Source organism: Helianthus annuus, chromosome 4 (genome assembly GCF_002127325.2).
Source record: "Helianthus annuus cultivar XRQ/B chromosome 4, HanXRQr2.0-SUNRISE, whole genome shotgun sequence".
Lineage (NCBI taxonomy): Eukaryota > Viridiplantae > Streptophyta > Magnoliopsida > Asterales > Asteraceae > Helianthus > Helianthus annuus.
Genome location: NC_035436.2, coordinates 71,018,209 through 71,041,550, shown reverse-complemented (window position 1 = coordinate 71,041,550; position 23,342 = coordinate 71,018,209). Strand labels below are relative to the sequence as shown.

Here is a 23,342-nt window from a genome sequence, read left to right as displayed (position 1 = left end):
AACTCTCGTACCAACCAATATTCCTCACACGCATTAAGGATCAACAAGGGGATTTCTCGATTAAAGTAGATTTAGTCATCATATTCCTAACTTGGTGTATATATTTTCGAAGGCCTACCCACCCTACCCCAAACAACAAATAAAACAAGTTTACTTATGTGGGCCCAAAAACCTAGTTAAGAAAAGGAATATGAGACTGTGGGGTATGGGACTTGGGTTGGGCCGTGGGTTGGCTGAAAACGCCCAAGCCACCACCCCTGGTGGGCTTGGGTTGGGGCGTGGCCCAAGGGGCGGGAGTTTGAAGCCGGGCGTGGAGCGGGTCTAGCAAGCTGACATGGCGGGCTCTCAATGGCCAAACCAAACTAGCCGTTGGGGGCATTTATTTAAAAAAAATGCTTTATAAATACCTTACCACATTTAACATTTTTCTCACACAATATCAAACACATAAAACACAATCTTGCCATGAGTTCTTCAAATTCAAGTGTATCGTCATCATCGTCTGACGATGGTGCGGACATACTTCTACAAACGATCGCGGCAGTGGTGAAAGCTATCGTGGAAGACGAAGACGATGAGGAAGAGACTCCGCAACCTAAACGGAGGAGAAGGTACATCGCTCTTGAACGGCACACCGCTAACAATTTGTTGGTAAGCGATTACTTCTCAGCGGAACCTAAGTATGATGAAAAAATGTTGAGGCGTCGTTTTCGTATGAGTAGAAACTTATTTTTAAGGATATCTAGAGATCTTGAGGAGAAGTATGTTTATTTCCAACAACAACCGGATGTAACCGGGTAATTAGGATTTAGTACGTGGCAAAAGGTCACGGCCGCACTTAGGCAGTTAGCATACGACAATAGTTCGGACATTATGGATGACTATTTAAAAATGTCTGCACGTATAGCTAGAGAAAGTCTTCACAACTTTTGTTCGTGTATTCTAGAACTTTATAGGAAAAGATATTTGAGAAAGCACTCGTTCAGTGACATGCAACAAATATTGGAACATCACGCAGATTATCATGGGCTACCCGGGATGCTAGGTAGTTTAGATTGTATGAAATGGCCTTGGGAACTTTGTCCTACTGCATGGCAAGGCGCTCACACAAGTGGATTTCACGGGATGCCAGCCATCATGCTTGAAGCGGTTGCGTCCCAAGATCTTTGGATATGGCATGCGTTCTTCGGTATGCCAGGTTCACATAATGATATTACCATCATAAACCACTCGCCCCTTTTCAATGATCGGGTAAATGGTATATGACCCAAAGGAACTTTCTTTGTAAATGGGGTTGAGTACGTGTATGGGTACTCCCTAGTTGATGGGATTTACCCAGAGTGGGGGGTTTTCGTAAAATCGTTCACAAGACACGGTACCATAGATCCAAAGAGATTAAAGTTTAACAGGGTCCAAATGGCTGCACGAAAAGACGTCGAGCGGGCATTCGGTGTTTTGAAGAAAAGGTGGCGAATATTGGCAATGCCTTTTCGACAATGGGACAAGGATCAGATTGGAAACGTGATGTACGCATGTATCATTCTTCACAACATGATTTTGGAGGATGAAGGTAGAGCGGTCGTTACCTACTATGATGATGATGACCCCCAACCAGGTAACGTAACAAACGAAGATAAAGCGTCAAATGAATTTTTTATCAAGTCAAGGGATATACATCACAACCTTCGATCTGATTTGGTGGATCATGTTTCAACGATTCCTAGGTTTGAAACCGACGAAGACGACGAAGAATGATTGTTTTTTATTTTGATAATTGTTATGTATGTTTATGTAGTTTTTAATGGTTATATATATATATTAAAAAAAAAAAGTTGATGTGGCTTGGCCACGCCAGCCAAGCCACGCCCACCATACCCCCCTACAACTTAGGTTTGGGTTTGTTGATCTTCAAGTTCCACGTGTTAACTCATACCCCCAACCCAAACCTCACAATACCTCACGTTCTTATGTATGTGTTTCGTCTATACAACATAGGAGAAACAAACATACGAATTGTTGTTTGATAGTACCACCATCCACCAACCACCATGATTCCATGAACCATCATGTGACCGGTCCATTACCACCTGTATTTGTCACCTTCCATAAACTCATTTTCACAAAATTCCAATATAACCCTCTCTTTGCAACCATCCTTTATAAATGTTCAATTTGTCTTTTGTTAAAGAGTATAGTCGTAGTACTAGTAATGGACAAGTAGAGGACAAACTGATGAACATAATATGTAATTTACTCATACCTTTAGGGGCAGCAAAGACACTCCTCAAATTCATCACCAGAACTCTCACCGCTAATTCACGCCACATGTCGTCCTACACTCGTTAATTCACTCTGACGACGGGAAAGACAACTTGTTGTTCACGCCACATGTCGTCCTGCACTCGCTTGTTATAATTCTTTTTTCCTCTTTTGGGACCACCTTGCAGCATGTGCATTTCTAATCGGCGTAATTTTTTGTTGTCTGGCTCTCCGTCTCTTCGATTGATGTGGCACGTGTCTTTCCAGACGTTCTTTACCAGGTGTGTCAATTTTCCACTTTTTAACGCCCTCTCATTTTTTTGCCTTAAGCTTATGCAGTCATCCGTTAAGTGGTCGGAATCTTTGTGATAGTCACAAAAAAGATTTGGGTCTTGCCCCTTTTTGTTGTGCATTTGTTGCGCAACTTTGAACTGATGGTTCTCGGTAGATAATACTTCAGATGGAGTCTTGATGAGACGTGTCAACTGCCTTTCTCTGTTTTCCTTTTTAATTTCTTTCCGGTGGCCGATCTAATTGATGGTTGCGCGGACATCCTCTGAAGGTTGTAGTTTTTCATTATAACCAGGCGCTTTCCAAACAGGATTTCATCCTTTTTTGTTACATCTTTCATTGGCATGTTGGTTATGAATGTACTGACGGCCCTCGTCACCGGTCATGTTTTTATCTGTTTGCGCAATGATCTTTGCTGCTACAATAAATGTCTCCCAATCCTTCGGAACTCTATCCCTTCCTCTCACTCGTCGTATCAAGTCATCACATTTGACAGCACGCATGAAGTGTGTGCGTATAATTTTGTCAACCACATTACCAATCTCCAAGCATTCTTTGTTATACCTTGTGAATTTGTGATAAAGTCTTCAATACCTTCGTCATCTTTACGCCACATGTTTAGAACATCTCCTAGGTCTCTAGTATATCTGTGTTGTTGGCTGAAATGTGACAAGAACTTCTCCTGGAAATCCATCCAAGACTTGATCTTTTCGGACGGCAAGCTGTCAAACCATGTGCGTGTTGCACCGACGAAAGCCTAGACAAACAAGTGACACCATGCTAGAAGTGACCATCCTCTGACGACTCCTGCACTCGTGAATATCTGAATATGGTCGTCTGGGTTTGTGAGCCCGTTGTACTTCCTAACGTTGTGTGGCAACTTTGGCTTTTCAAGTGGGGCCATGGCGATTTCCCTGATGAACTTAGATTTTTCAGCTACACCCTCTAGCCTGTTGCTCAAGGTAAAATTGTATTCTGCTACCGGATTGTATCCTGCGCGTGCGAGGTTTATACGCTTCATGGTCTGGTGGAAGTCTGCTAAACACGCTTGTGGTGTCTCCCTCTTGATAAGATAAGATAAGTCATGTTCGTCCGACATTTCTTCGAATTTGTCTGTCATTTTGCGCGGACCTAGTCGTTCGCGCACCGGCATGCGCCTTCTTGGCTGTGTGAGGTAAGTATCGTTGGCATTTCCTGTGTGAGTTTTTTTAGTAATTCTTTTTTTCTTTTTTTAGAATATATATCGATTAATTTGATACTTCTTTAATAATCTACGTTTATAGTTTTTTCCCTGACATTCCGTTATAAGTTTTGTTAAAAACGAAGTTGTACTCAAAATAAAGTATTTATTTGATATCATAAAACGATAGGATGATAAACTAAACTGTTATAATGGTTTGGCTTTATAAACAACATGATCTATTTGTTTTACATTATCATTTGCTCATTTTCGCCGCAAACGCGACGTAAAAAAACTAGTATACTTTATTACTTAGGGTACTAACTAATGTGGATTTTGCATATACTATGTTACAGACCGACAAGGCTTCTGTGCTAACAGGAACGGTGCAACGTTTAAAGAAGCTCAAAAAACATGTTTGCAGGCATTGTGATGCCTCATGAGGACAGAGACGGGTGTTGCATGCGCCAACCAATTTTCATCCCTGGTGAGCGTATGTCCATCTATTGCGAGGACAGATCAGATCTCAACCAAGACTTGACGAAAGCAATTCAGTGGGCCCATGGAAAGGTGGTGGGCGGACGAACAAAAGTGGATATGGTGGTTGAGTGGCCACAGTGTCAAATCCTCGGTCGCTCCGAGTTCATGGGCCATCGGTTTACTAAATCGAAACTTATTGAGTTGGGCCGAAGGTTAGCAGATAGCCTTGGGCGTTCTGGTGGACCTGTTTAACGCGTTTAATATACGCACCAAAACTAAATAGTTAGACCTGACAGCTAATTTAAAAATCCTAACAGAAATATATAATAAAGTTTAATTCATACTCCAGTTTTAAGACATCTTTAACCAGTTTAGAGCCTTACAAAAACCCTATTTAAACTTGATTGCAACCCTTTTTGATATGTCAGCCCACTTTAATAACCAAATTATTGAGATCATGTTCAAGTTGCATATTTTAAGTTGCCCTTTAACCCGTGAACCCAGCATGACCGTCAACATAATAAACATGAGTCTTCGATTTATAGTAACTGTTTAAAAGCATGTATAAAACATTACATGTTTTCAAACCATAATCCCCTATTTTGCGAACCAACTATTAGACTTGTAAACGGTCACATGTCACCTAATGTATGCAACACATGAATTCTCATACCAACCAATGTTATCCGTTTTACGCTATTAGCTTTGCAGCCAGAAGCGCACGACACTGTTGTGGCTTTTTCTAGCATTGATAATCAGTCTTCATCCCAAGTATTGTTGTGCTAGAAACAAAGCCATGAGCTCCCGATTGTGCAAAGTTGGCACAAGAAAGCAATATTGATCGGGACAAAGAGTCTGATGTTACAAAGCATTGTATGAAAAGTAAAGACGAAGACAATGAAAGGAACACTTGTATACATTAAATTAAAAGGGGAAGAGAGTGACAAAATGTTGAAGGCGCATTACAACAATACTTTTTTTAAACTACAATACACCTGCCCCCAACCCTTATTCCCTTCCCTATTTTTACTAAGCCCTTTCTTAAACAAAAGGGGTTTGGTTTTTTTTTATTAATATTTTAGTTCGTTATTCCTCCGAGTCGCTGATCTTCGAGAGGTTACGCCTCGGTAAGTACCCGACCCGCCTAATTTATCCAAATTAGTTACCCTACTACAACAATTACAACTACAATCTAAGTTTCTACATACGTTACTTGACTTGCGATCAGCCTCAACCCGAGACCCACAATTTGTAGTCGAAGCGTACAAGTGAGAACGCCTAGAATACAAGGGTAAGGGGGGGGAGGAGGAGGTTGACGAGGTGTCGGAATCTGATGAATTCAAGTTGATTGTTTTATGGTATTCTTGTGCCCAATCTCCAGATATGTTATCTTCGATGCTGCTTGAGTCTCTGTGAGTGCTCTCGGTGCTGCAAGAACACGACTCCGAGAAAAATCCAGAGTTGTCGCTTGAAGATGATTCCTCCTCCAGACTCCGGTGGTGGACTTGCTGCGGGTGATAATTACACGCATCCCAAGGTTCGGTGGTGCGAGGTCTTGATACAGATAAGGGTGGTATATCGTCTTTTCTTGAATCATGGTGGTTGATTAATGAGCTGCGGATTGACCGTGGTGCACGTGGGGAGCACCTGAGAATGAACAAGTGTTAAGATTTGTATTACTTTTAATCCAAATGTATCAATTAATAAAAAAAAAAAAGGTGGCTAAAAGGGAATGGGTCAAAATGATTGAAAGTCACTGAACACAAATATATGCAACCTCCTAGATAACTTTATGCAATGATTTAAGTTACTATTGTGATTAAATTGTCTTTGTAATCATAACCAATGAACAAATTTTACTAAACTAGAAAAAATGAAATAATATGTTTTCAGATCAACACATGTTTTGACCCTTTACCCAACTTTCCCGTCTTGCCACCTAAATTATGCGGTAAACGATTATAGTGAAAATTACGCCTGGCAAAACGGGTGGGTTGGGTAGCAGGTCAAAACGGGTTTGGGCCGGAACGGGTCCGGGTCAAAACGGGTCAATTAAAGAAAGGGTTGTTTTGGTTCGGGTCGGAACGGGTTCGGGTTGAAACGAGTCCGGGTCAGAACGGGTTTTGGGTTGAAATGGGTCTGGGTCAGAACGGGTTTCGGGTCGGGTTGGGTCAGTTTGAAATAGTGGCGTTTTCTATGAAAAGAAACATCACTTTGATCCAAAAGTGATATGTTTATAAAAACTATGTTCAAAGAATCACACATGATGTAGAGCTTGCAGGAAGACAACCATGGAATTGATATTCCGGCGAACCTGTTCCGGCATTTTCCCGGCGAACCTGTTGTTGCCAATATCAAACTCGAAAAGATTCTTCAATTTCGGAGAGTTTTTAGGGATTGTTCCGCAAAACCTGTTCGATTTAATGTGACATGACGCCATATTAGTAAGCAATTTAAGCTCCTCCGGTAGCTACCTGCAACGTCGCCGTTGTTGAGGTCGATTCCGGCGACTGTTCTTTCAGACTGATTATCTAGTTTATAGCACAAAACACTCCGGTGTAGTCACATAAGCCAGATCTGAACCAATCACCGGTCGAATTTTGCGGATCTGAGAGAATCGGTAGAAAGCAAAAGCCGGTGATTTTTCTAAGCCTTCATCTCGTCTGTAATGTTTCGAAGGGGGTGACAAACCAGCTGGAAGACGTCACCCGTGATCGATTGTAGAATGAAATAAGCTTTGAATCTCAAAAGAATCGCTCTGTTTCAGCAACCCGTTGAAACCCTAGTTTCTTTCTCATCCGCCCATCATAACCCGTGTGATTTTCCCAAGCCAACCCGCTTTGACCCGTTGATTTTTTTAGACCTTTTAATTTAATCCAAATAAACCTGCTAAGCTCTTTTTTATGACCCAAATGACCCCACCAGTAAAATAAAAAGTACCCATACAGACCCAAAAAGGGGGGCTCGGGTTCAATTTGCCAAGTCTAGTGAAAATTACCTTGCATATAGAAGCATGTATGCTCCTTTTGTCAGCACATGTTGAAGATCCACTTCATTAACCTACATTATTAGAGTTAGAAGTATAAGATTTTAAAAAAAAATGTGACTCCATAATGTAATAAGATTTAAAAAAAAATGTGTCCCCATAATGTAATAAGATTTTCTTAAAAATGTGACTCCACAATGTACGGCCTGAAAACAAAAGTCTATATAAGCCGAAACTACCCACTTCGTTGACTGTATATTATTAGCACATCCTCTCTCTATCCCATGAAAAACGCATAACTTCTATGTTCAGAAAGTTCGTTTTATGAAAAGTTGAATACATATGACTCATTATTGTGATTAAAAATGATGATTTTGGTTTGGACTGACAGAAATCTCTTGTGACCAAACTAATTATAATGGGCATTATTAAAACACATTTTAGCCAGATCTTTTTCAATAATTATCCTTGTCGAATGTGATTACATAATTATATTCTTTCAGTAATGATCATAATCTACTTTTTGAATGAAATGATATATTACAGCTTATGCATTACATATACACTTAACCCTTTTTTACCGGTTTTCTTTTAAGCTAAATAATTTTGCTTTATCTGTTTGGCCCGTTAGATAAACTTAACCCATATCGACCCAGTTGCAAGTAAACGGGTCAAAATCTCCATCTCTACATACCTGAACACTTTTTATCCAAGATCTTTTCAATTAATAGCCTTCTCAATTCTCAAATGTGATTACAGAAGGTATATCATTTCAGTAAAAGTCTTGTCAAATGTGATTACAAAAAGTTATATTATAACATTAAATATACTTTTTTGAATGAAATGATGTAGTACAACTTATGCTGTTATGCATTACAGTTACACTTACGCCCCTGTTTCACTATTGTTCTTTTAAGCTAAATATTTTGGTTTTACATGTTTGACCCGTTAGAGATAAAACTTAACCCAAACTGATCCGGTATGTAAATGGGTCAAATTCCCCACCTCTACAAATAGTAATACACTTACCTGAACCATGTGCCTATCAAACACCACAATTATCCTATGGCAATATATATATATATATATATAGGTAAAGGGTACTGTACAGATTCCCTTATCGTACATTGCGTACGCTATAATCTCGGCCGTCAGATCATCTTCCCGCAATGAAAATCGCATGTTTTTTTTTTGTAATAATTTCGCATGTGATAATTTTGATGAAATAGCAGGTTGTTTTTTTGTAACAATTTCGCATGTGGTAATTCAATTTCGCATGTGATAATTTTGATGAAATAGCAGGTTGTTTTTTTGTAACAATTTCGCATGTGGTAATTCAATTTCGCATGTGATAATTTTGATGAAATAGCAGATTGTTTTTTTGTAACAATTTCGCATGTGATAATTCAATTTCGCATGTGATAATTTTGATGAAATAGCATGTTGGTTTTTTGTAACAATTTCGCATGTGGTAATTTTGATGAAATCGCATGTTAAAAAACCAACATGCGAAATTGTTACAAAAAAACAACATGCAATTTTCAATGCGGGAAGATGATCTGACGGCTGAGATTGTAGCGTACGTAATGTACGATAAGCGCATTTGTATGATAACCAGCCCATATATATATATATATAGTGGAAGTGTAAAATACAATATCTCTTAACGTACAATACGTACGAGATGAAATAATATGCGTGATTAGTTTTATAAAATGCGTGACTATGTTCATACGTGATTAGGGTTTTACCCCATGCGTGATTTCTGATTTTGTACATGCGTGACTATGTTCATGCGTGATTATAGTTTTCAACATGTGTGATTATGTTTTTTCAACATGCGTGATTAGGGTTTTGAGTTTTATAACGTGCGTAATTTCATCTCGTACGGATCGTACGTTAAGGAGTATTGTACGTTAACCAACCCCTATATATATATATATACACACACATACATATATATATAATATAATGTAGCAACATGAAGCCATAATATATAATGGCAGAAGAGAGAAGATGAAACTTAAAGAAAATACTAATGTACGAACAAGTGCCCTTTAGTAACGAAAGACAAGATGCTGAAAACATACCATGCTGTCATCAAACATGAACCATCGATTCTGAAGATTCTTAACGTAGCAAACATAATGCCCAGAAAATGCAGCATTCATCGTATCTACATGAACCACCACTCCATAAAGCCTGTATATTGGGGATTTATCACTTGTCCCACTGACATACGGAGCCATGTCCAAAATATCGGGAAAGTGAACTGGTTTGTTGAGCTTTCCAAATTTACCAGACTGTAAAAAATAGAACTATAAAGTAAAAACCCAAATAAAGCAAATTCAGTCATAAAGAGTACAGAAACTTACCTGAAAACGTTTCAATGCAATAGTAAGCACGTTAGGAGCCTCGAGTAATGTCAGTTTCTTTTTGGCTTTCTCATAGGATTTGCACCTGCTGCATTTGTACTTGTTTTCACCATCCAGAATCTCGGTACATGTGAATTTATCCAAAGCATCTTCTAATGTTCTTATATCACCTTCTATCTCAACAGTGAGATCCATCATCCTCTCATGCAGCTCCGATTTGCCTCCACACTTCATGCATATTATCTATGTATAAAGAAAACATCATCTTATTGTACAATATACACCCACTACGTAGCTCGACTCGTCAACACTCAGCAGTCAAAAACATGTTACCTTTGATCGTAGGTAACCCCCAAAAGTGAGTCCAATGAGAGTTGTTTCTTCTTCGAACGAGTTCAAATTTCTTTTGGCTTCCTTAATGCAAGCTGATTGCAAAGCATCAATAACATACCTACAAAATCACATAACAACTGACTCAGCCAAAAGAATGGCATATGTGCTTTCATAAAAACTAGATTGTTGCCATAGGCCACGCATTGTGGCGGCGTTGTTTATAGCTGGTGGTATGTTATGTGATGCGTTAACCATATGAAAATGCGTATTTCGACGTATCCGATCTAACTCGGTGTAACCTATATAAGCATTGCGGTTACAGTGTACGGTGATGCATTAATGTGTGACATTACGTGTTTTTGACTTTGTTGCACACATTACATTTGTGACATTGTCATTAGACAGATTTAAAAAGAGTATGTTTCGGTCGTTGCGGTGTAAAGTTGTAAAACCAATTTAGACAGCGCTGTAAAACATGGTTAGGCATTGATTAAAAAAAAAGTATAATAACGTGTCGCACGTTACAATGTAAAGTCGTAAAAGTAATTTAAATAAAATGCGGTATCAAGTTATTAAGTAGAAAAGGCTGGCGTCAAAGTTGTCAATTATCAAAAGTTAGAAGTGAATGTGTAACTTACTTAAATACGAGGGTTAATGGTGTTTCACATCAAAAGTTTGAGGGTGTGAAGTGAAAAACCAAAAGTTCTAAAACGAAGGTTAGAATTGTCATTTATCAAAAGTCTAGTTGACCTTAGAAATTCATGGGCATCTTCTTCTTTCCCGTGGCCAAGATTGCTTCCAATGTTTTCAATGTGGGCAAGTATGCGAACAGGAGACAGTGGAGAGTTCCCGTCCTTTGCCTTCATAACAAGGCCTTCAAGTTCACATGTGAAACACCGTTCTCTCTTATCACCTAACAAAGATGACAATAGATTCTTTTAGTTATAGTTTAGTTTTGCGGGTCAAAGAATGTATGCTTTGTACTGTGTGATAACATACATGCTTTGGAATGAAGCCCTTCAAGAAGATAAGCAGTCAGCGGTGGAGTGTATACCAAACATTGGAGCACAGCATTAGCATAACAACTGCAGAAACAAAGGCCATGAGTATAAACATAGTTATCTATAGCAAAAGGCGACAAGGTACCTATATGCTACATAGCGATAGCAATGAAATAGCGCCGTTATTTCGTGTTTAGCAATAAGGTAGTTAACAACTTAAGAAATAACAAACCTATATATATAATGTTAAATTTTATACTTTTTATGTATAAATTTATAAGTTTAAGGACCAAATGTAAACTAGACACTAGTGAAAACAAAGGGGGTTCAATGTTAAAATACACAAACTAATTTTACACTTTTTATGTAAACTTTTACAAGTTTTAGGGACTAAATGTAAACTACTGAACGATAGAGGGGTTAAATGTTAAAATCCATATAGTTATTAAACCCTAAAAGGCTAAAACGCTAGAAAACGCAGCCACTCTACTTCTTCCTGGTTTTTGGCAGGTTTCCGGCAGAAATTGCAGGTTTCTGGCCAGAATTCGTCGTCGGAATCCCGCTATGGAGTCGCTATTTAATAGATTATGAGATATGGGTGATACGCTATGAAGCGCGCGATAGCCAACGCTATCTTCGCTATCGATAACGAGTATAGAAACTAAAAAGACGAGGAAAATACACAATGACAAGAATAGCGGTGCCACTGTACAAAACTGGTGAACTATATATTTTGATAATATGGCAACTCACGCGAAGTTCAAACTAATGGAAGTCTATAGCACAGATAAATAGCACAAATAACATAATAGGAAGCTAACCTGTTTCCACAATTGTTTAGGCCAAAAGGCTGCAATTCAAACTGTTTCCATTGGTATAGCTTTACAAACATTTCATATGGGAAAAGACCCTGTCAAAAGTAAATAAATACTATCACATTGCAAATCTATAGACTGAATAAATGAAAACGAAAAAAAAAGGTTTCCAAGCCAGACCTTAAAACTGTATCTGTGACTTATGTCACACCCTCCCTCTAATGACTCCTGACGAGACCACTTAGTGGGCTTTAGGTGGTCAACAACTTTAAGTTTTGATGACTTTGATCCACTTCGAACACTTCGGGAATTTTTAGTCAACTGGGACGAACAGGTAGTGACCCTTTTGATTTCAGTATCCACCTTCACAGGCTTTGTACTGTGAGATATATGTCTGCTGGTTGAGCTTGAAACTACTTCCCCAGATTTAGAAATATCGGGAGTCGTGCTCGTGTTACTAAAAACATCATTTGACTTCCCGGGTTTAGAAGAAGACAATCCACCAACGGTTTTATCATCTTTAAACGTAGTTAGTGTAGCAGTTTGCTTAGCTTCGGTATCAAGACTATCATTGGGGTCTTTACGATCCCCTTGACGATTAGAGTGGTCTCCCACGGTTTTATCATCTTTAAACGTAGTTGGTGTAGCAGTTTGCTTAGCTTCGGTATCAAGACTATCATTGGAGTCTTTACGATCCCCTTGACGATTAGAGTGGTCTCCCAAGTTGTTTATTGGACTTGCAGCAACATAAGGACGACACTCAGCTTTGTGACCTTGTCTCCAATGAAGAATTTGACATTTTCCAGAGCTGACATTCATATGTAAAATAATAAATGAAATGATAAATAGAAAAAGATTAGATTGCTAGTTTCGTCACTTCCCGGGGATAAAGGATATTTGCGATGCGAGGTTGGTGTTACTATATATTGATGTCTATAAATAACAAAGATAGAAAGTAAACATAAAAAGGTAAAACAACACGAAAACAAATGAAAACAGCGTAAAAGCCTAACACTTGACGTCATTTATTTGCCTCCGAATTTAAATTGCCGGGATAACAAGATACACAATAAATGTTTTTAAAAACCTTAGCACATTTAATTTACCTATATATGAAATACAGTACAGTAGGCAAAAGTGGGTGCATACTGCATTGTTCCATTGGTTTCCCTTGTGCAATTTGTCCTAAAAGGAATTTATCTTATGTATATAAAACCATTCTAGTCGACTCCCAGAACACCAAGAACCATCGCAATGAAGTAATATTTACATATCTAAACTTAAATACACACCCTAGTATTTGGTAAATTCAATTTAAGTACTGAAAATTTAAAAGGCACACACATGGCTCCCACAAATATAAAAAAGTAATCTACTTTACACTGTTATAAAAGTTAATCATATACGGTATGAATATGTGTGCATCCTCTAAATTGGCTAGCAAACCATTGAATAATCCCTACTCCCATGCCGTACAACTCTTTGCATATGTAAAACTTACCTATCTTAAATTGATCTAACACATTAACACATAGCGCACAACAGACGCACAGAGTAGTTTTACTCCCACACAAACACAAAAACTATACTCTTATCATAATCATCACTGGTTTGACCATCAGTGTGTCGTTTCAGATAAAACGTTAACTCGTCAACCAACACAATCTTAAATAGGAAATATAATTATTGCACGAGATCGTAGGCAAAGCTTACACAACACACCTCCAATGCCCTTATCATATAGCCCTAAATCCTTCTATCAAACCAATTTATAACTACCTAATAGTTATTACCCCCTTTAAACAAGTCAAGAGGATAGATTACCCCAATTAGACGTTACTTTCCTACGAAGCATAATTCAAATTCAAAAAATAATAATAATAACTATTCAATTCACATTATATATTTCCAAATCGGTAACCTTACCAGTAACGAACAGCTTTACACTTAGCACAACGCGTAGTAGTAGGACTAAAACACACAGCACACTGATACGGTAACTTCAACGGTGAACCAAACGGCACCGAACCGTAAGCCGGAACCGCAGCCGGAGTAGAAACCGGAACCCTAGCCGAAGGTATACCAGCGGCTGCTGCGGCGGTGGCAGTTACGGTATAATAATACTCTTCTCTAGCCTCAAACTCAACCCTAGCGGACTCCTCTGACACCGAAACCAAAAGCCTCTGAACCTCTTCACTTCTCGCCACCGCTTGCCGCCACTTACGGCGGAGAACGAGCACGATCACCGGCGCAACCACGACCAGAACAATTAAAGCGAGCATTTATACGAAAATGAGGATGCATACGGATTAAACCCTAATTGAACAGCAGTTATTGATGGATAGATTAAGCAATTGCAAACTTGTGGCTGGAGATTTGCAGATGGAGAAATTAGGGCTTGAGAATATTATTAGTACGTTAGACTGTTAGAAAACGATTTTCTTGTAGCATCGAGAGACGTGAGTTATTAACTTACCTTTTATTCCCGACCCGAAATACACTCGCTAGGGATCCGAGATTTGAGATAAAATAGTAAATATTAAAAATTCATAAAGTAAATTGTCAAAGTCGTCCATGATGTTTGAGCATGTTTGTCATTTTCATCCAAAGTAATTTTTTTTTACAATATAGTCCTTCATTTTTTAGGATTTTTTGCCATTTTCATCCAAACATCTAATTTCCTTTATTTTTTCTATCAAACATTTGGATGAAAATGGCAAAAAATTCCAAATCTCAAGGACGATTTTGGCAAAAACATTCAGACGTTTGGATGAAAATGGCAAAAAATCCCAAAGTGAAGGACTATATGGTACAAATGGATGAAAATGACCAAAAAAATCCCAAAGTGAAGGACTATATGGTACAAAAAGATTGTTTTGAATGAAAATGGCAAACATGCCCAAACCTTAGGGATGATTTTGGCAATTTACTCAAATTCATAATACAATACCAAAGATTTAGAGTTAATTGCCAAAATCGTCCCTGAGGTTTGGGCACGTTTGCCATTTTCGTCCAAAATGACACTTTTGTACCAAATTGCCCCCCAACGTTTGTAACTTTTTGTCATTTTCATCCAAACCACTAACTTAGTTTATTTTTTCTGTTAAGGGGCTGTTTGGCAACATCTGAATGTTAAGTGCTGAACCAGTAAGAGGTCTGAACCATTAAGTGTTGAACCAGTAAGAGGTCTGAACCATTAAGAGCCTATATAATGCTAACCGTTCAAAGGCAAATGTCTGACCAATTCAGATTATAGGTCTTAACCATTCAGACTCTGTATAAATCTTAACCATTCAGAGGCAAATGTCTGAACCATTCAGATATCTGCTCGTGAAACAAACAGTCTGAACCATTAAGTGCTGAACCAGTAAGAGGTCTGAACCATTAAGAGCCTCGTTAAGATGTAAACAAACAGCCCATAAGTTGAGGATACTTGGATGAAACTGGCAAATATAAAACCACATGGACGATTTTGGCAATTTACTCAAACCTTTTTAATTTCTTTTATTTAATTATTTTTTGTTACATATATAATAAAAAAGAATATACATGGAGTTTTTAGAAAAAAAAAAATTAATAGTTTTGTCAGATAATTTTTATAAATTTTCATCCAAATCACTAACTCAGATTATTTTTTCTGTTAAGGTGAAGGATGTTTTAAATTTTATAAATTAAGACAAAAATTAGTTTACAGCTTCTTTATATAAATCAGTTTTACAAAGAGAAAACGTCATTGGTGTGCAACACATAACAATCGATTACAACTTTTAGTATTTATCAGTTGTAGAGATAAAAAAAATTGTAAAACGGTACACATTTTTGTTAAATGTGTTGAGCACCTAGGAAATATGTTGGTAGAAATAAAATATTTATTTAATTAAGATTAGAGTAAACTGCCATTTTGGTCTTTGAGATTTGGTCACTTTTGCCACCTTAGTCCAAAACTCAAACCTTTTGCATCTGGGTCCCTGTGGTTTTAGTTTTATTGCCATTTTGATCCAAAAGTGAAATCAGGTCAAATTTATCTTATAAAATCCTGCTATTTTGTCTTTTTCCTCAGTGACAAAATGGTCATTCCTTTTTTATTTTATTTAAAGGGACTATTTGTGTAACTAGGTTTAAGTTTTGGACCAAAAAAAAATACATATGTTTTTAAACACACACCTGCAACACCTTCTATCTTCACCGTAGCCTTACCACAACCACTGCCACCATCACCACCATTGCCACCACAGCCTCACCACCACTACCACGATCACCACCACAACCTTAGAATTTCTGTTCTTTGTTCTGATTTTCGGATCCAACCTTCTCTGCTGTTCGTGTTTCTTGATCGGAGATTTATTTCGCCAGATTCCGATTTCAATGATGATCAACGAAGATGTTTTTGTCCTTGGTTTGTATGTACCAAGTGTATAGATTGATTATTGTTCAGTTTCAATCATGAATTTTGAATTTGAATGTGGATACTTGCGATTTGAAAAAAGGGGTTCAAATTCTTTGATTGGATTTGAAAAACGAAACAATTTTTTATTGTTCAAGCGTTTTGGGTTCTTGCTTATGGTTGTATCGAACAAATTTTTGGTTTGTCTTTTATTCTTGCGATCGTTCTTGTTGTTTTCAGAATAAATTTGGTTCTTTGATCGGAAAAAAGGGACAGGGGTTTTCTATAATTTCAGGGATGATCATAACAGGGATGATGATTTCTGGTTTTCTTTTATACATGATTATTAGGAAAAAGTTTGTCGAATATCAAGTATTTGAAGCTCACTATCGCTGAAACCACCACCGTCGGATTAGGGTTCATTTCGGTTTGTTGGCGGTGGTGGCTGATAGTGGTGCAGCGGTGGCTGGTAGTAGCGCTAGAGAGGGGGGTGGTAGTGGTCAGGTGCAGGTGATGGTGATGGTGATGGTTAAGCAGGTGGTGGTGATGGTTGTGGTGAGGCGGTGGTGAGGCAGTAGTGGTGATGGTTGTGGTAGTGATGGTGGTAGTGGTGGTGAGGCTGTGGTGGCAGTGGTGGTGGTGAACCTAGTTACACAAATAGTCCATTTAATAAAAGCTTTAAATAAAATAAAAAAGAAATGACCATTTTGCCCCTGAGAAAAAGGGCAAAATAGCAGGATTTTATAAGATAAATATGATCAGATTTCACTTTTGGACCAAAATGGCATTAAAACCGAAACCACAGGGATCCAGATGCAAAAGGTTTGAGTTTTGGACTAAAGTGGCAAAAGTGACCAAACCTCAGGGACCAAAATGGCAGTTTACTCTTAAGATTATAAGGGTAACTAACTAATACTTATTCTGAGTGGCTTTAGTAAATAAACTTTTGGATCGTAGCATTGTAATTACAATTTGGTGGGTAATTTTAAGGTTTGGTAACAACACGTTGTTTGATTGGGGGGTGGCTTATGTTTTTCCTTATGAGTGAATTTAAAAGAGTAGAAGATGAATTACAAACTTTGTACATATGATAAGATTTTTTTATTTGACCTTTTTCAATAAGGTCACCAGCATTTTAGTTTTATAAAATTTAGAGGTTTAAGTAGATTTTATTTTTATAAAACTGATCTATATAAAAAATTAGAAATTAATTTATGTCTTAGTTTATAAACATCCTTCGCCTTAATAGAAAAATTAACTTAGTGGTTGGATGAAAATGTATAAAAATTATGTGACAAAGCTATTATTTTTTCATATAAAAATTGCATGTATATTCTTTTTTATTATATATGTAACACAATTAATTAAATAAAAGAAATTTAAAAGAGTTTAAGTACATTGCCAAAATCGTCCCTGTGGTTTTATATTTGCCAGTTTCATCCAAATATCCTCAACTTAACAGAAAAAATAAACTAAGTCAGTGGTTTAGATGAAAATGGCAAAAAGTTACAAACCGTTGGGGGCAATTTGGTACAAAAGTATCATTTTGGACAAAAATGACAAACCTGCCCAAACCTCAGGGACGATTTTGGCAATTAACTTGAGTAAATTACTTTTTGAGTCCCTGTGTTTTAGTTATTTTAACCACTTGAATTCAAAATCAAAAAGTCTAGCGCTCTGAGTCCCTAACCATTTATTTTATAACGTTTTGAGTACAATCTTGTTCATTTTATAACGGTTTGAGTCCAATTTTGTTAAAAAAAATTAGACTCAAAAGGTTAAAATTTGGACTTAAATGGTTATTAAAAAGAGTCTAGAGACTCAGGGCGATAAATATTTTGACTTTGAATTCAAATAGTTAAAACCACTCAAAAAGTAATTTAGTCAAGATTTATTAAATGAAATGAAAACAATATTTTAAACCCTTATAATTTAATATCTATAATATATATGGAAAACTAGGTTATTCCATTCTAATTTGATATCTATAATAATATATATGGAAAACTAGGTTATTCACCCCTAGTTTGATATCTATATTTATTTATATAACATTAAAATGAAAGGTCGGTGGCTATGCCAATTGACCATTCTACCCTTTGACAGTGTACAGTTCTTTTGTGTGTTGGTCTGCTCCTTTCATTTTCTTCACTACATCTCAAACAAACCCTACCTAATCTCCTCCCAACACAGCCCCCACTCCCTCACTCCCACATCTCCGGCGACCGGAGTAACTCCGACGCTTGGATTCTCGACGACACCCACCAGCCGAACACCACCCCCCTGTCAGTTGCAGAGCCGACCACCACCATCGGGTGGTGGTGAGTGACGTTTGGACCGAGAAGTGAGAGAGATCAGAGAGAGAGAGGAGAGCCAACGTTGTTCGAGCGGCGACAAGGCTGAGAAGAGAGAGAGGCATATGGACGAGAGAGAAAGAAGGGCGGCGGCAGCACCGCCGTACACGTCGGTGGTCGCCGGCGGTTCGGAATGATTTTCTGGCGACCCGCCAGAGAAGATGGTTCAAAGAATTGTTGCAGCTTTTACAATTGCAAAGGTAAATTTTATATGCTTTTGTATTGTGTTTTTGAACTTTGCAGACTGCAACCGCCACCGGTCGTTCCATCTGACGAGGATCCCTCCATCTCCTTTGTTCGGTTCACCGGCGAGATGTCCTGGTCTAAAGCCGATCCGCCACTTCTGATTCAAATCAGAGAAGACCAGTTATGTGGTGGCAACCAGCTTGCTCGCAGCAAAGAGGTTATGTCTTTATATATCATTGATCTTTTGATTGTTCTTGGTATGTATATTAAAATTGTACCTGGGTTCGATTTTGTTGCATGTGCTATCATGTTAGTTTCATAATGAATGTTCTTTTGTTCGATTGTTCATCTCTAGACACTATGATTCAAACTTGATTGAAGTTTACATTTACTTATGTATTAACTGAGTATAAACTAGGGCTAGAAATTTGGGGATTAAATTATAAGATTATTTTCATTAATATAAAAAGCGATAACTAACGGGAATGTCGGACCGTTCAGGTCGGGTCCAATACCATACCCCATCAACAACTTTATTAAAGTTATGTCTCAAGGCTCTTAATGATCGACATGGTTGTTGCTCTTAATGAGCTTGATCGCCAAGAAAAAGTGCATTTAGCTGTCAAGGTTTAACTCATCTCTTTTTACTTCAATGGATGGTGATTCAATTGGTGAGTCTGACTCTTTTGCCTGATTTGAACCCAAATACCCAGCTTCGCTTTTCAAACAACAATTACCAACATATGTTGAAAAAAATATAGGCTGACACGTGATAACTTAAAATGAGAAATATTTCCATTGTTTGGGTTGTGCATTCAGGTACTTACTATTATATGTGGCAAAATAGGCTATCCAGAGGGTGAATGAGCTTTTTTCTGGAACAAATGTGTCGAGCTAGGGCTGAATCCAAACTTCTGCATTGAAGATGTTGGTAAGGAAGAAAGTGGCTCCGCTCAATTCCTTATGCACCGGATGAAAACTGGTAAATACTTTGACCCGATAATTAACAAAATCCCAAAAACAAAAAGAAATTTTATGATTATTCTCTTCATTATTATTTTCTTTAGGGGGTTCGGTTTTGGCGTTAGTTCTGTGTTTTCTGTTTGGTTTGTCATGGGTTGCTTCTCATCTTTGGAATTAGTTTTCGGTTTTGTTAGTAAGTTGTTGGGAAACTTTAGCCAGGTTAACGGGGTGTGGTGTATTCATTGACCCAGGTCTAGGATTTTTTTAAGGAGTATAAGTGTTTTAAATTTGGGGATTAATGTGTCAAATAGAAGGTTGTATTTGATTCTTTATTAGTTGCTGATTGTGGGTAAGGAGTATAAGTGTTTTAAATTTGGGGATTAATGTGTCAAATCGAAGGTTGTATTTGATTCTTTATTAATTGCTATTTGTGGGTAATAAGGCTAACATTGGGGCTTTAAATACTGCTCATGGATTGAACGTGTCAGCCCTCTTTAAGCCTTAATTTTGGCAGCCCATCATAGGCCCAAGAGGTATGGCTTCTTATTTGCTATTGAGTTTCATAGTTTTTTGTAATTTTGGGCGGCTTGAGAGGCATGCCGAAAGCCAGATTGTGATGCAACTGATTGTTTTTATATTGTAATTTTTGCAGTGGTATGAGAAGTCTACTGCCATAGATGATATGTGAGTGCCAAGTATGGTCATGGAGTTATGATGTAAAGGATTAGATACTATCAAAACGTTCTTTTGGACTTGCATTATATACCAAGGCATGTTTGTAAACATCATCTTTTTATTATTTTGTTATTTTTTTGTCAAGTTCATCTGTATTCTCTGATTAATTCGCCAAACTCATTTGGATTTTCTGAAATGAATACACATCCAATCGACTATTAGTATCGGTCTTCATTTTATTTTCTTTTAAGAAAATGCATCACGTTTGTGATATTTGGGTTTGATGTTTATTTTGGTTATAATGTGTTTAATTTGTCTGACTTTGACCTTATACATATTTCAACTTCGACGACCCTAAACAGGGGAATATCTGAATCTGTTGTGATGATTACAGGCCTGCAGAAACTGGACCTGGATAGGGGACTGGTACGTTTTCTTTATCTTTTATTTGGTTCAACTTTCGATATAAATTTTGCTCAAGAACCACATATCTACGTTTCGAGTTAGTATAGTTTTTAACATAGAATTTTTTGGGCTAAAATAGAATATGTTTTCATTCGACGATATAAATTCCAGTTACTCTATTTCGACGTAAATTTAGTTCGGAAAGAGTCAGGTAAGCCGCCGCAACGCGCGGCGGGTACAAATACTAGTATAATATGAAAGTTGAAGGTCGGTGGACATAAGACAAAAAAATTTTCTTATTTACAAAACCAGTCCTTATACTTTTGAAAACATTCAAACAATTTTATAAATTGTCATTTCAACCCTCTTAACTTTGAAAATGTCATTTTGAACCCTTCAAGTTTCTAAAGTTTCAAGCTTACCCTAAAACTAATTTCTTAAGTTTTTATTTTCATGGACATGTTGGTATAAAATTCAAGTTTGTCTACGCTTTAGCACAGTTTTTCTGAAAATGAGCCAGATCAATTATAAAATGTTTTTTTATGTATGTTTTGAGTTGGACTACGATTTGACGTAAATTCTATTTGGAAACAAATCGGGTCAAATGTAATACTTTTTGATTCGAAGGTATAAATTTGAGTTATCATACGATTTGACATAAATTTAGTTCGGAAACGAGTCTGGTTGATTGTAGTCTATATGTTATCATTTCGCGTATGACGCCGCCGCAACGCGCGACGGGTAAAAGAACTAGTATATTAATAAATGAGATGATTTGGGCCATATGGCATGTGATGATGGAACAATTTTGCTTATGTGGCATCTCATGGTTGAGTAGAGGGTGATTTTGGGAGGGAATCTATCTCAATTCTCAATACACAAACCAAAATTCTCAAAACACAAACAAAAAACAAGTGAGACGCGGGATCCATTTTTGTTCGGGTCAACCATTACCCATTAATTCGGATCTATATAAAAGCTTTATCTTTTTTTTACTGCTTCATTTCCAAACCCTAATACACGCTCCATCTCTCCATCTCTCCGCCTCTCCTCTTGGCGATTCTCTCAGATCATTGGATTCTTCGCCGCTCGAGTGCAAGTTCCTGTTCTTCATTCTCATGTTCATCAATCAATAACATAGGTATGTTTATTCCTTCTGATCTTTTATGTTTTGTTATGTGATTCCAACCATAATAATCATGTTTTTTTTTTGTTTTTGATTGTGTAAACGCTAAATCCTCATGTTTACAAACGGTGGTTAATCTGTTTAGTTCGGGTCATACCATACTCGATCCATCCATTTTTATTTGGATATTTGATTAGGGTTTATTGGTCTCATCACAAACTCAAAATTCTTTTCGATCCCATCTGCTTTCTCTCTCTCTCTTTCTCCCTGGCGATTCAAAAAGACGATGGCGATTCAAGTTGATTGGTGAAGATTTCACCAAATCAGTGAAGAATCTAACCTCTAAGCAGGTATACAAGTTTTTAGGATTTGATTTTTGAGTTGGTATACAGGTTGATTTTATAGCTATGTTGGATTTGTAATCTTATGATTTTTGAGTGGATATCTGTAATGTTTTTCAAATAATTGCTACTGGTTGTCCGACCGATGGTGATTCCAATTGAAAGAGGGGTTAATGGACAGTAGTTATTACCTAGCTTTTCTTAATTGTGAATTAGTTATGTTGGATTTGGTTGAACTTTAGTTATAATATTAAATAAAGCCTCAAATAAATCTTTGTTTATGTTGATAGAAAAAAGGATTTTTGATCTAATACGATAGGAAGTTCCCTTTAAATATTAAGTTGTTTTGTATATATACGCCTATAAGGGCCTCAATAATTTAACATGTTTTGTGTCAGCCTCTGTTCAAATGTTGTTAAAGGGCAAGGACAAACTAATCATCAAAATAAAGAAAATAGAAAAAGGGGTGTTCAGTTATAGAATCTTTTATGGAAAACAATAAACCCATTTTTCATATGGTTTATAAATGTAACACCCTGTGTTTCAAAAGTCAAAGTCAAAGTCAAAGGCAAGATTGAAGTCAAAAGAAGACAAGATTGCTAATTACGATCTGCCACTCCTTGCTCAATTCCTGTTTTGACTTCTTTGGCTTGTGGATAGTCTATCTATGCTTTTACATTAGTTGTATTATGTGGAGTATCTATTAATAATCAAGGTTTATTCGATATTTATCGCATATTTGATCGCTTTACCGCTTATCGGAATCGCACTCGCAACCCGAATTACGCGCTCTGGATATTGTTTTATGTGTGTGTGTGTGTGCCTTATGTGTTACTTGTGCATGTTTAATTATGTTATGTTGTGGTGATTAATCGAAACGCAATCGAAACTCAATCGCAATCAAATCGCAAACGCTAAATGCAAGATAATTATGATGATTATATGTTAGATATAGTAGTTGGGATTAAAAGTAATTTGAATAGGAAACTCTATCGCATCGCAACGCCCGCAATCGCAATCGAAACGGCAAAACTCGTCGCATTGAACACTTGAATCAAGTGGCTAATCAACCAAGTGACCAGCCGATCGAGCTACCACTCGATCGACCAACCATTCGACCGAGCTGCTAACTCGGTCGACCAGCCACATTCCACCCTTTCCTTTTTGGGAAACCCTATAAATACCCCT

The 23,342-nt window shown here is 37.4% G+C and overlaps 1 protein-coding gene and 1 long non-coding RNA gene across 4 annotated transcripts; one reads left to right on the top strand and one right to left on the bottom strand.

The window, feature by feature from the left end:
- Positions 1–5,102: 5,102 nt before the first annotated feature.
- Positions 5,103–14,174, bottom strand: LOC110936796 (ubiquitin carboxyl-terminal hydrolase 17). Its single transcript, XM_022179199.2, has 10 exons — positions 13,647–14,174; positions 11,901–12,528; positions 11,727–11,815; positions 10,904–10,989; positions 10,655–10,817; positions 9,905–10,022; positions 9,572–9,814; positions 9,287–9,499; positions 7,209–7,270; positions 5,103–5,857 (listed from the first exon to the last, which is right to left on the bottom strand). The coding sequence occupies exons 1-10, from the start codon at positions 14,000–14,002 to the stop codon at positions 5,281–5,283; spliced, it is 2,535 nt and encodes an 844-aa protein (XP_022034891.1). The 5' UTR covers positions 14,003–14,174; the 3' UTR covers positions 5,103–5,280.
- A 4,112-nt stretch (positions 14,175–18,286) lies between these two features.
- Positions 18,287–20,503, top strand: LOC110936795. 3 transcript variants are annotated; one of them, XR_002590285.2, is made up of 5 exons: positions 18,287–18,861; positions 19,146–19,315; positions 19,492–19,626; positions 20,050–20,140; positions 20,260–20,503. It is a non-coding gene; the product is annotated as an uncharacterized LOC110936795 (long non-coding RNA). The 3 variants fall into 3 exon arrangements; XR_002590284.2 differs by having other exon boundaries at positions 19,464–19,626; XR_002590286.2 differs by lacking the exon at positions 19,146–19,315.
- The last annotated feature ends 2,839 nt before the right edge of the window (positions 20,504–23,342 follow it).

Excerpts from the sequence above, each read along its gene's own strand:
- LOC110936796 (XM_022179199.2), bottom strand. The coding sequence starts at position 14,002 with ATGCTCGCTTTAATTGTTCTGGTCGTGGTTGCGCCGGTGATCGTGCTC. Across the intron at positions 10,990-11,726 it reads CTAAACAATTGTGGAAACAG|TTGTTATGCTAATGCTGTGC; the intron begins GTTAGCTTCCTA and ends TTGTTTCTGCAG. Across the intron at positions 9,815-9,904 it reads GGGGTTACCTACGATCAAAG|ATAATATGCATGAAGTGTGG; the intron begins GTAACATGTTTT and ends CTTTATACATAG.